General features: G+C 54.6%; 2 protein-coding genes across 2 annotated transcripts in view; both read left to right on the top strand.

Moving 5' to 3' along the window:
• Positions 1-7,996, top strand: part of LOC131268813 (protein sevenless) — a 29,820-nt gene extending 21,824 nt beyond the window's left edge. The window contains exons 6-15 of the mRNA XM_058271093.1: positions 177-2,094; positions 2,140-4,386; positions 4,459-4,678; positions 4,761-5,542; positions 5,612-5,808; positions 5,883-5,990; positions 6,068-6,693; positions 6,769-6,914; positions 7,029-7,088; positions 7,404-7,996. Of these exons, the coding sequence (XP_058127076.1) occupies positions 177-2,094; positions 2,140-4,386; positions 4,459-4,678; positions 4,761-5,542; positions 5,612-5,808; positions 5,883-5,990; positions 6,068-6,693; positions 6,769-6,914; positions 7,029-7,088; positions 7,404-7,996 (6,897 nt within the window). The remainder of the gene's footprint in view (positions 1-176; positions 2,095-2,139; positions 4,387-4,458; positions 4,679-4,760; positions 5,543-5,611; positions 5,809-5,882; positions 5,991-6,067; positions 6,694-6,768; positions 6,915-7,028; positions 7,089-7,403) is intronic.
• Positions 7,997-10,092: 2,096 nt separating this feature from the next.
• Positions 10,093-12,736, top strand: LOC131269481 (protein peste-like). Its single transcript, XM_058271856.1, has 3 exons — positions 10,093-10,316; positions 10,822-10,990; positions 11,342-12,736. Exons 1-3 carry the CDS (start codon positions 10,203-10,205, stop codon positions 12,535-12,537), a joined length of 1,479 nt encoding a protein of 492 aa, XP_058127839.1. The 5' UTR covers positions 10,093-10,202; the 3' UTR covers positions 12,538-12,736.
• The last annotated feature ends 29 nt before the right edge of the window (positions 12,737-12,765 follow it).

The raw sequence follows: 12,765 nt of genomic DNA on the forward strand, positions 1-12,765 counted from the left end.
ATGCACTGTTGCCTATGTTGCACTAACCCTTCACACTGTCAAACTAACGCATCTTCTTCTATGTGTTCTAGTGTTGCACGTTATGTTAGAGTTGGTTTTCCGTGTTCAGTGTGCATGTCCACCGCAGAACAAACTTCCCCTGTTTATACCTATTTCGCTCTGTTACATAACAACAGGATATTACCGAATCCAGCACTACGCGGTACTACATCTTTGAGAAGCTCGACCCGGAACGCAACTACTCGGTGTCGGTTGCAATGCGCAACCCGGAGGGAGAGGGACCGGCATCGATCACGCACGTTACCACGCCCGTGAAGCCGAAGGGTCTGGAGGAGAATTTCCTCCCAACGTTGATACTTGGCGCGGAGCGGTCGATTCTGACGCAGAGCTATAATATGTTCACCGACGCGCCGACCAGTTTCTACAGCAGCCCGAAGCAGAAGATCCTCGGCACGGCCACCCATATCCGGCGGGGGCTTATCTTCATCTCGGATGAGGCGGGCTACGTCTACCGGGTGCCGTCGAGGCCCGACGCCGAGCAGGATCGCGTCGCTATCCTCACCCCTAGCGCGGGCAACAACTTTCGCCCGACGCTGCTGTCCGTGGACTGGCTGAACGATCACCTGTACATTTTGGGCCAGGTACGGAACACGATGCTGTGGCAGATATCGCACTGCGACTTCGATGGCGGGCATCTGACGGTGGCCATAGCGGGCCTGCAGCGCGGTCCGGACTACTTCGAGGTGGACCCGTTCAACGGCTATCTGTTCTGGGTGGTTGGTGGCAGCCGGGCCGATTCGGGGCTGTTCCGGCTCGACCTAGGGGACATCTCGAACGGTGTGAAGCACGAGATCAAGCCACACCAGATGGTGCCGGGCCAGAACTTTGGCGCGTTCGCCATCGACCATACCAACTTCCGCGTGCTGATCGCCGACCAGAGCCTCAACACGGTGCTGTCGGTGTCGCTGGACGGCAAGCAGGTGGAAAACATCCGCAACAACACGCAGCAACCACGGTTCGAGAAGGTGAAGTCGCTGGCGCTCGCCAACGGGCTGTTCTACTGGACCAACGGCACGGAGGTGTTCGCCGAGGACTACCACAAGGTACACAACAGCTACTATCACAACGCCTTTCCGATTGCGTCGAACAACACGTACTTCAGCATCAGCGTTAACCTGACGTCGGAGCAACCGATACCGATACCGGTCAATCCGCCGCGCAACGTGCAGGCGCTGGTATCGCCGGACAAGATCAAGATCTCCTGGGACGTGCCGTACCTGCTGGGGATCATGGGCAAGGGTGCGTGGCAGGGATGGCGCTACCGCCTGGAGGTGACGGATGAGGTGCGGGGCACGGTAATCCACACGGCCGAAGCAAACGGAACCAGCTACGCGAGCGACATCGACGACCGGCTCCAGCCGAACCGGGTGTATGTGATACGGGCCACCGCCTTCACCGTCGCCGGTCTCGGGCCCTGGAGCCGCGAGTTCCACGTGCGAACGCTGCGCACCAAACAGCAGCGCCATCTGGTGTGGGCCAGCGCCGACGGCATCATGCGCTCGGATGTGATCGGCGAGAACGTGTCCACCATGATCGGCCGGTCGGCCGAGCTGGATGGGTCGACCGTCACCAACCTCGCCTGGTACAACGACACGCTGTACGTGGTCAGCAACTCCACGCTGCGGCTGTACCGGGCCGCACCGGCCGGTGTCGGCGGTTGGGTGAAGTTCCGCGAGCTGGAATCCGTCGAGTGCGTCACTATCGACCCGATCGGGGAGCGGCTCTACTTCTCCAACCCGGCGCAGCAGATGATAGTGCGGGCGGGGCTGCACGGGGAGCAGCACGAGCCGATCCACAGCGTGATGAACGTGCGCGAGCTGCGGTTCGATGCGCAACGCGGATTCATCTACTGCTCCTCCGGGCTCATCCTGGAGGCGTTCCGGCTGAACGGCAAGAACCGGGTGCAGTATTTCAGCGCCAGCCTCTTCACCGGCAAGCAGATCGTCGGCATGACGCTGGACGTCGACGGGCAGAAGGTGTTCTGGATCGTGCGCAGCTACTCCCACTCGCACCTGTACTGGGCACCGCTGGCCGGCACGGAGACGCTCCGGCAGAGCGCTCGCAGTCTGCTGGCTGAAGGGGTGCCGGTGACGACCGCCGTTCCTACCCGCGCCCCGCTGCAGCCGGAGTCCCGCGTGTTGACGGACCAAACGCCGCAAGGTCCGCTGCTGCACTTCAGCGACCGCTTGCTGTGGCTCAAGGAGAGCCAGGTGGTGATTGGGGACGTGCGGGGCGAAAATCTGGCCTACATTCGCAGCCGCCAGCTGAATGGGACGCGCGCCTTCGCCCTCATCGATGCCGGCGAGGTGGATCTTGTGCAGCGGGCGGGACAGCGCGGACACACCGGCTTCAACGTGCTGCCGGCGACGGTGGACAGCAGCACGATACGGGTGACGGGCGACTGGCGTCGGTTCAACATCAGCTGGGCGCCGGTGCAGAACGTCAACTACACCAGCGTGTTCTACAAGCTCATCCTCAAGCTGCCGGACGCGCGAGACATCGTGCAGGAGCTCACGGTGCCGTACTTCGTGTACGGCGACGGTCCGGAGCACGAGACGATTGCGCCGTACACCGCCATCGACATTACGCTGCACGCGTTCACCTACTGGCGGTCGTCGGGTTTCGCGACCACGCAGCGGCATACGCCGGCCGGCAAGCCTTCCGTGCCCGTCGATTCGCGTGCCTTCGTTCACTATCGCTACCGGGAGGACTCGTACGAGCTGTCCGCGAGCATCGTGTTCCGCTGGTCGCCGCCGCTCGAACCGAATGGACCGATCGTCGCCTACCGGGTCGACTGCTGGACCGGGTACAACGCGACCACCGCGAAGAGCGTACTACTGGATGGCGAACGCATCACCAGCGTAGGAGGGCGTGCGGAGCTACGACTGCCCGGTCGGGTGCATCCAAACACCACCTACTTCCTGCAGGTGCGCGTTTGCAATGTCGACCACGAGGGTGACCCGAGCGCGGTCCGTTGGGTCAGCCTGAGCGAACCCGGCCAGACGCTACCCCTTCTGTACGTGGCGACGCTCGATCAGATCCTTCTGTTCGATCTGGATCGCGGCACGAGCAGTGCCGTCGTGAGCACGGCGATCCCCGCCACCCTGTTGGCCGAACTGCGGCACGAGCGCAAGCTGCTGTGGGTAAACGTCAACGGTGAGCTGTTCATCAACGACGATGTCGATGGGAAGCGAAAGCTGATGCAGATCCCACCGTCGCAGGGCAAGGTGACAGCGCTCACGGTCGACTGGATCGCACGGACGGTGTACATGCGCGTGCAGCCACCGACCCTCGGGAGCAACGGCACACTGCACGTCTTCGATCTGAATCGCTTCGAAAACGGTGGTACCGAACCGGGCACGCTGAGGCCGATCGTGCTGCCAGCCGATCCGCCGCAGATCGACATCCTCCAGGCGTTCCCCGAGCATCGAACGCTGCTGGCCGCATCGCGGGAGTCTCGCACCGGTTACATTCTGTCACTCGATCCGATCTACCAGCCGGTGGGAGAGGTGATGTACTTTAACTGTTCCGCTAGCGACGATGCTACCGAGCAAGCCCGTGCAGTTTGCGACCAGTATGGGGAGATTTTCGACAGCGATGGCCGCCAGGCAGTGACGCAGGATGCGAGTTTTCTGTACTGGATCGCCAATGGCACGGTACAGATGCAGGCACGGCAGTACGAAAACCGCACCACGGTTGACCATGCCGACAGTGACTGGCAGTGGCCGCAGGTTGAGGATGCCGGTGCGCTCCTTCCCGTGCAGCATCAGCCGTATCCGCGGGCGAGCTGCCTGGTTCCGGCCGTGCACGGCGTGCAGTACCGACCGTCGTTGCATCAGGCCACCGAAAACTCGCTAACCTTGCTGCTTCCGGCTCCCGAAACACACGCGAACTGCAGGATGCGACCGCCGGGCATTCGCTACCGCATCCAGTACCGTACGCTCTCGTCGACGCCGGGCCAGGACAACGAGCTGCACGTCACGGAATCCTACATCCAGCGCGCCACCATCGGCGGGCTGCGACCGTTCACGAAGTACGTCTTCTGGGTGACACTGCTGAACTACTACACCGCCGCGCTCAACGGAACCATGGGGTTCCAGATCGATGCGCCCGATCAGGAGCCGACGGCAATGTCGACCATCTTTTCGACCGCCGCCGGGGCACCGTCGAAGCCGGAAAATATGCGCGCCCTATCCATCAGCCCCTCGGAGGCGATTGTTAGCTGGCGGCCGCCGAGGCAGAAGAACAACGATCGCGTGTGGTACGAGATCTACTGGGAGACGGAAACCAGTGGGCGCAAGAACCGGCAGCAGCAGCGTGTGATAGGTGAGTGGTCAATGAGTACGGTGCGCCTTAGATTGTACCTTAACCTCGACTTTGTCTCCTCCCACGATGTAGAGTTCACCGAGATCGACGATATACTGTCGATGAACCTGACCAGACTGCAACCGGATCAGACGTACAGCATCGGCATACGGGCGTACTCTACCAGCAACGCTTTCAGTGACAGTGAAGCAGTTGAGATACGAACATTCGCCGAGCCGGGCGACATCGAGCTACTGTCAATCAATTCCACTGGCATGCGGATACACTGGGAGCCACCGGTGAACGCTCACAGGTATGGTAACGGTGGTTGGGGATGGTTTGGCTATGATATGTTTTTAACCCGTTCGTATATGTTTTTTTTATTTTTTTCACAGATACAAGCTGCAGTACGCCCCGGTAGGAACCAACAACTGGCTGATGATGTACGATTCGCATACAGATGTGCATACCACACGTACAGAATCCACGCATGAGAAGCCGCACGATCGATACACGCACGAGCTGAACGAACTGCTGCCGAAAACGCTCTATCGGTTCTCGATACTCATCTACTATCCGGACCGGGATGTACCGTACATGTGGCCTCGGGAGGCGAAGCAGTTCGGCTTCGAGACGCTCGCCGACAAACCGGGCACACCGGGTCGTCCGCTGGTGACGCAGCTGCGCCAGGACGTGTACAAGGTGAACTGGACGCCGGCCAAAGACAACGGTGCGTCGATCGAGGAGTACGGACTGGAAGCGCTGGTGCGCCACACGAAGCGTGCGGTGCGCTCGGTGGAGGTGGACCCCGACCCGGAGCTGGGACCGCAAGACGACGATGCCGACAACAGTGCGGGCGATGCTAGTGTCAATGGGGTGGACGCAAACGGCATCGCGAATGTGACGGCCACCGCATCCGAGCCCGAGTTCGTGGACGAACACTGGAGCCAGGTGTACAACGGTACGGATACCTACTGGATCATTCCGGAGCGGCACGCCATTCATAATAATCTGTTCCGCGTGCGGGCTCGCAACTCCTTCGGCTGGGGACCGTACAGCGAGGTGAGTCGCCCGATCGGTGAGGAGCTGAGCAGCGAAAGGGCGATCGCGTATGTGGTGGCGTTCATCACCGCACTCGTCACTGTCGTAGTAATCGTGTTCACAGTAATGATTTTCTGTAAGTATCTATCAGCGTACAATCGCGGCATGCGAATTCGTTCAGCACAAGACGATTTTCCTTTTGCAGGCATGCGTCAGGCAGAGAAGAGGAAAAACTTTCCCACTGAACCGGCCGGAGGATCCCGGCTGCCGGACGTCGAGCTGGCCATTCTGCGGGAGCTACCGCGGCGCGGAAACTTTATCCACAGCACCAACATTCTCTACAGCTCCGGGTCGGTGCCCGACTCCGAGATGGCACTGCTGCCGCATATCCGTAGAGATCAGGTAAGGTATCAGGCTAGGCTAAGCGGCGCAATGTACTAACACCTACGATGCATTCGGCATTCCGCTATCCGTAGATCTCCATCGAGGTGGGTCCGCTGTTGGGAAGCGGTGCATTCGGCGAGGTGAACGAGGGTCTCGTGAAGGGTGTCGATGGTGAAATTGAGACTCGGGTGGCCATAAAGGTATGTAAGGGCAGCCCGGGCGAGAGCTACTACGTCGGGTCAGGTTGTTCTTAACATGATGTTCCTTGTTTCCGCAGACGCTCAAAAAGGGAGCAAAGGAGCACGAAAAGCAAGAGTTCCTGCAGGAGGCGCAGCTGATGAGCAACTTCAAGCATAAGCACATCACGCGCCTACTGGGCGTATGCATCGACGGCGACGAGCTGATGATCGTGATGGAGCTGATGCAGGGCGGCGATCTGTTGAGCTACCTGCGCCGCAGCCGCTCCGCACCGGGCCAGGCGGCACGACTTACCATGCTCGATCTGATCTCGATGTGCCAGGACGTTGCGTCCGGCTGTCGCTACCTGGAGGAGATGCATTTCGTACACCGAGACCTGGCCTGCCGCAACTGCCTGGTGTCTTCGGTGGATCCGCGCGATCGCGTCGTCAAGATTGGCGATTTCGGGTTGGCTCGGGATATTTACAAAAACGACTACTACCGCAAGGAAGGTGAAGGACTGTTACCCGTACGCTGGATGTCGCCGGAGAGCCTGGTCGACGGTGTGTTCACCTCCCAGTCGGACATCTGGGCGTTCGGTGTGCTCCTGTGGGAAATCATGACGCTTGGCGAGCAGCCGTACCAGGCGAAGAACAATGTCGAGGTACTCCATCACGTCCGCGAAGGCGGCCATCTTGATCGGCCAAAAGTGTGCCCGAACGAAATGTGAGCATAGGGGACGGGGGACTGTGGAGTCTGTCAGTGTAAGAACCAATTAATTCTCTTTCTTCTTACAAACAGGTACGAGTTGATGAAATACTGCTGGAGATTCTCGCCGGAGCAACGACCCACGTTCCGCTACTGCCTGGAGGTGCTGAAGGCGCTGCGCGAAAACACCAGCGAGGACACGCAGATCATCGCTCCGTTTCCCGCGAAGCTGCAGCAAGGTAAGCGAGTGGGTTTCGCACGAGCTCCACCGTTGGCAGCAGATTGCACGGACGCATCTGTATTGCACCTCAAGCACTGCACGCAATCAAGCAACTTCATCCATTTCGTTACAGAGGCCGTATCCAATCCGGGTTACTTGGTCTCAGAACCTGGCCAAAATGCGTTTCCGGCAGGTAGATAGACTTTGCACACATACAGTTTCCCCGCCTCATTCCCTTTCCACATCGGTAGCCGGTTGCGTTTCCCGCTTATCAGCACACATCTCGCTGGACTGAACTTTTGCTTATGACTTGTTTTGCTTTCTAACAGCTTAAAGCGTTTGACTTGGCATGCTACGCCTGAGCAAGAGTAGGAGGCATTAAGCGTGCCAGCTGATCATTCCTCACTTCCTCACTAATCTACCTTGTAAACGACCGCTGAAATTGACACATGATTCATCATCATTGCCACTTGATGAACACCGTTTCACGCGCATTGTCCTCCCGTAGGTACGCTACGCTACAGGCAGCAGGGTGAGTGTGATCCGGCCCTGCTAGGAACGCCACCAACGTCGAGCAGTGGTAGCAGTGGAGCGGCCGCCAGCATAGGAGGCCCGAAATACTTGGAGCTACTGTACGAGGACAGCAATGAGGGACAGCACAGCCATCAGCTCGCGCAACTGCCACAGCAGAGCTCACCGGTCGGTCAGGAGAAGCTACCGATACTGGTGCCGCCCACCGACAATGGCTACGAGATTCCCATCACCGACAAGCGTTGCCAGGCCGCACTGGCACGTCAACTACAGGAGAGTGCTCCGTCGCCGTTACGCACACCTGTTGACGCCTGCTCCAGTCTCGACCCGCTGCTTCCAGTGTCCATCAACATGGCACGGCTCTTCCCGGACCGCTACGTCGGACAGGCCGGGGTGTCGACGATGGGTAGCTTGGACCGCCAGATGGTTGTCGGCCCGGTGCTGGACGGTCTCCATCACATCGCCGTGCGCAGGGGAACGGAGGTAGCCTTGCCAATGGCCGGCGAGGACGTGGTAGTCGAAATATGCAGTAGTATTACAGATCAGGACGAGTGGAAGCAACAGAGCTGAAGCGAAACGTAGGAAACCTCCTCGCTGGTGCACGAGGTGCGTTCAAGAGGTACACATGACTAGGGTAGAAGGCACCTTGTTGCGATTAGGTTGTGCGCACGGAAGAAAAAGATACAAGGTGATATTATATGACTGCTAGGCTAGTACCGCAACAGTAGGAAAGCAATGGTTTTGGGCCATTGTGCACGTCTGTATGATTTTCGAAACTAAAGATTACAAATAGCGATAGAAGACCACCCGATGAGGTGAGCAACAAAACAAAATATAATTAGTTAATCTTTTACATAATTTAACCAATCCAAAGCGTCTGTAAAAAGGAGAAACTTGTGTTTACTGGAACTTTATTGCGCAACTGTTGGTACTTCCAGATACGAACCACTGTTCGCTACACCCTCGCAAGCTCGCGAAATAGCTTTCCTCTTCGTTGGTCTCTTGGTAGGACAGAGTAGGGCCTAGACTTAGCTTTATGGTAATTTGAAATGTTGAAACGGAACGATGTGGTCCTCGATCAGTATGTGCCAGAATGTGCCAGCGAAATGGCGAATGAGATACGCAACAGACGACGCCACGGCACTCTTGGGTGCTGTATTGAATTTCCGGTACATTCGGAACCTACCAGTGTTGCCATTAATGGTGTGTAGATATGTTCTAACTGCAACGGGGAGTTCGGCACCGGTTCAATTCAGGCCGAGGACGTGTGGCTCCAACTATAACATTTCCATCGGAGCTCTCTTGACTATTGCAACTGTCGAGAAGAAATTTAGCTTTCTTAAGATATAACATAGTAGTTAGTATTATTAACAATTATCATGACAATCTATTTACTAACGTTATTTAGTACAGAAGCATAAACGGTACACTGAACAACGCATTAGCATTTCGTGCGAACGATTCTTATGACCAGTGAGTTTGCGGGTTAGAAAACGGAGCCAAAAACAGGAGGTAGCAGGATGGATCAGCCGCAGAGGCTGCGGGACTCTCCTCGCAGTTCCTTGCTTATATTGAAGGTGCACGCGAACCTCTCGAATAGACTAGTGCATCTCATCCTCGTGAACAAGTTAGAGTAGATACGGCGGTTCAAACGGTGCGTACTCTGTATCAGATCCAATAAATCTTAATCGATGGCTAACAACATTTAAGCTGTTGTAACGAGACCGTTTGCTGCGCACAAAGAGAAGCAGGCAATTCGGTCGTTGCAGAGACTTTGGACCATCATTTTCATTTCATTTTTATCTTTCCTTACTTATAGTCGATAAAAGCTGAATAAAGTTAAATACCGTGTTTTGAGTGAATTTTTTTCTCTACAGATTATTTTACTTTCTTTCTGTTCAGTTTGCTTGCGGTGAAGTTACCCTTGGTTTAAGAAAACTTAGTCCATGGTAAGAACGCGCAACGGTGTTTCTATATCAACGTAAGATCAAATCGGGTTTGCATCGCCGACAAGAATCATCATCAATCCAAGCAACGTAAGTCAACGAGCGCGTGGTAAGTGAAAACACCAGTGATTGACCGGTGTAACGGAGGTTTCATGAATGAACCCAGTAGGGTGGGAAACCCGCCCACCTCGAGAACGGTTACAAGGTCTACAGGATCGTCGTCGGCGTTGCGCACCCAAGGGGGTGAAGTGGAACGCCATTCAAGAGCCTAAGCGTTGACATACTCTCCAGCGGCGACATCGACTGGTCGGTAGATCAAGGCCCCTTCCGTCTTATGCAACGCGTTGACTAGATGAGATGAATGGAACCGAAAGGAACCGAGGCGATTTTCATCTAAGATTCCTTATTGTAACACACATATTTAAGCTGGCGCTAAACTTTAGCTTATGATGCACATTTATTTACACGGTAATGGAACCCAGCCACCGTCAACGCTTCCATACTATCGAGCGACAAACCACCAACACACGACACTTGCTAGCAATCATCGCTTCTCGTGCAATTCATCGCGCTTGTCATGGTTAATCACGGCGGTGTTAGAAGGCCCGAGCAACTTCGCGGGCTCAGTCCGTTAAAGCCTCGCAGCTTGGACAGCCGCATACAGACGTGTGGCTCGTCTCGACTTGGTGTCATTTTCCTGCACTACACCTGTTCCTGCTCCACAGTTCAGGCCAACATTCAATTGCAGCAGTTTAACGAACTAACAAACCAGTGGCTCTAGTGATAGTGAAACAGAGAAAGCCCCTTTTTGTAAGGAAAGGCATGCGGCAATGATGCGATGCTGCAAGTGGTATTTAGTGGTTGGGCTAGGTTTGGGTATTGCCGCGACTGGAGCGATCTTTTACCTTGCTTGGCGTGATATATTCGACATCCTTGTGACCGAGGTAAGCCTTTAGTTTGGCATTAGAAAATTAAAGTATTTTCAAATACACTACGGTCCTCAAGGACGAACCACTGTGCGGGTTTTGATCCGATTAACGCAACGAACAGGATTTATATTCAAAACTCCCTATTGTTGCCGGTGAGCATTCCGGTTTGAATAGACTTTTACGATGGGCCTGCACACCAACGTGCGTCACAAGGTTCATCCCATTCGTTCGCGGCGCTTCAACTTGTGCTGGAAGTGATGCACACACGGGGTCTTTAGTGTAATAAATTGAATTTTTAATGTGGATCGAGCAAAGAGCGAAATGAATATTTGTGATCGGCAAGTGGGTGTAATTAGACACTTTTCAGTTGAACCCTCGCTTTGCGGCTTTTGCTGGGGGCTTTGGGATGAGGTTTCATCGCAGAAATGACGTTAATCGCTTACTACGTTCGATCCGTTAGTAGCGAAAAAATATCAAGTGATCACGGTCTGTATTTGCATTTTGTGCTTTTTTGTTCTAGGAAAAGTCGTTAAATCCCGGTGCAAAGGCTTACAAAGAATGGCGTCGTCCACGAGTGCAACCCGTATGGCGATTCTACATGTACAACTGGACGAACGCTGCCAGCTATCTCCAGCAACCGGGTACGATGCTGCCTCGCTTTGATGAGCTTGGTCCCTTCACCTTTGATGGTAAGAACGAACGAACTGGTCAAAGCCAAAACTACTCATAAAAAAGCTTCTGAACTTTGTAAAAAGACTAGACTGGGAAACCATGTAAATCATCCAGACTAATCATTCGTTGTATCGACGAACATTGTTATTAACCTGATTGGTAAATTGTGTTAGAATGGTGGTGGCATCGCTACATTCAATCGTTATAATTAGTTTTGTTTTTCTACTGAGAAACCATTAAATTGGATCGTCATAATTAAAAGCGATCTTGTCATTAGAAAAACCTGATATTCATATCATCTGAGATGACGTTTAATTGATCCTATCGGCGCTTGGATGGGTTTCTCCATCATTTTTTTATCTTTACAGAACACAGCGAGCCAGTGGATGTCAAGCATCACGCTGGCAATGGCACGCTGTCGTACCGCAAACGAACGTACTTCCGCCGTAGCCTGGTAGACATCTCTGGTGGTAAATTGCAGCAAACAAACATTACCAACGTCAACCTGGCCGCCCTGCTGATATCGTTTCTGTCCGCGAACCTGGATTACTTCGTACAGCGAGAACTGTCTTTCATGCTGCATGACCTCAATCAGACCATCGAGACGACCCGACCAGTGGGGCAGCTGCTGTTTGCCGGCTATCGGGGTCCACTGTGGGATCAGGCACGGAAGCTACTTTGCGCTCGTTACCAGCATCCGGGACTGTGTGATGTCGACCGGTTGGCTTACTTCCTGACGTACAACATTACAAGGAAAGCTAGCGCAAGGTACAGCTTGGGTACGGGCGTCGACGATCGTGCCCCTTACGGGATAGTTCGGTTATGGAACGAAGGTACTATCAAGGACTCACCTTGCGAGCATTTCGATGGATACACGGGTGAAATGTTTCCCTCACGGTTCGATCGCAGGCAATCGTTTCCTATCGTCCTGCCGGAGTTGTGCCTACGATTAACGCTTGATTACGACGGAGAGCAACTGGTGAATGGTATTTTGGGCCATCGGTTTGTGGCCAAAGCGATCGAACCGTTTAACCGTACCGACCAGTGCATCAAGGCGGACTACAGTTTGCGTGGCTACAGCACGTTAGCCTCGAACGAATGCGTAGGGCTTCCAGTGTACAGAGATGACACGCAACATAACGTTCGCTCAGAGGTGCAAGGGGGTGATGCGGGGATGTACCTCATAGTTGAGCCCACGACAGGGATGCTGCTTGAATCGCAAACGAGCCTCAAGTACCACACGTTCCTCACACCCAATGCACACATCGGACTCTTCCAGGATGCACCCGAGCTGTACATACCCCTGTATCGGTTTATACGCTACTATCGATTGGGCGACGCTAATACGCAGAGTCTGAAGAAAATGCTGCATCTGCTCGATGCCGGTCGTCAGATAGCACTTGCTGGGTGTGCGCTGGGCGCCGTCGTCATTCTACTCGCGGTCAGCTATGCCTACTGGAATGCTCACAGGACGAAAACTAAAGCGCCCCAGCGAAAGCTGCACGCAGAATATCACATCGTAAGAGCACCGACGAGCAGTGTCGGTGGGATCGTTACTCAATGAACGTGGGTGGTATATACGGTATAAAAAAATAGGTACCACGAGGTCGGATGCTGTAAACATTTGTTAATATATGGAAGGATAGTTGTACACACGCAAACCAAAATTTATCCTTAATAAAATAGATCGGCCAAAAGCCGATCGATTACTGGTTGCTTTTTTAAAATAACGGAAACGGAAACAGTTCATCCAGTCGTGACGCCACCTAGTGGGCGCTAGCCATAGCATAAT

The sequence above is a fragment of the Anopheles coustani genome, chromosome X (genome assembly GCF_943734705.1).
Source record: "Anopheles coustani chromosome X, idAnoCousDA_361_x.2, whole genome shotgun sequence".
NCBI lineage: Eukaryota > Metazoa > Arthropoda > Insecta > Diptera > Culicidae > Anopheles > Anopheles coustani.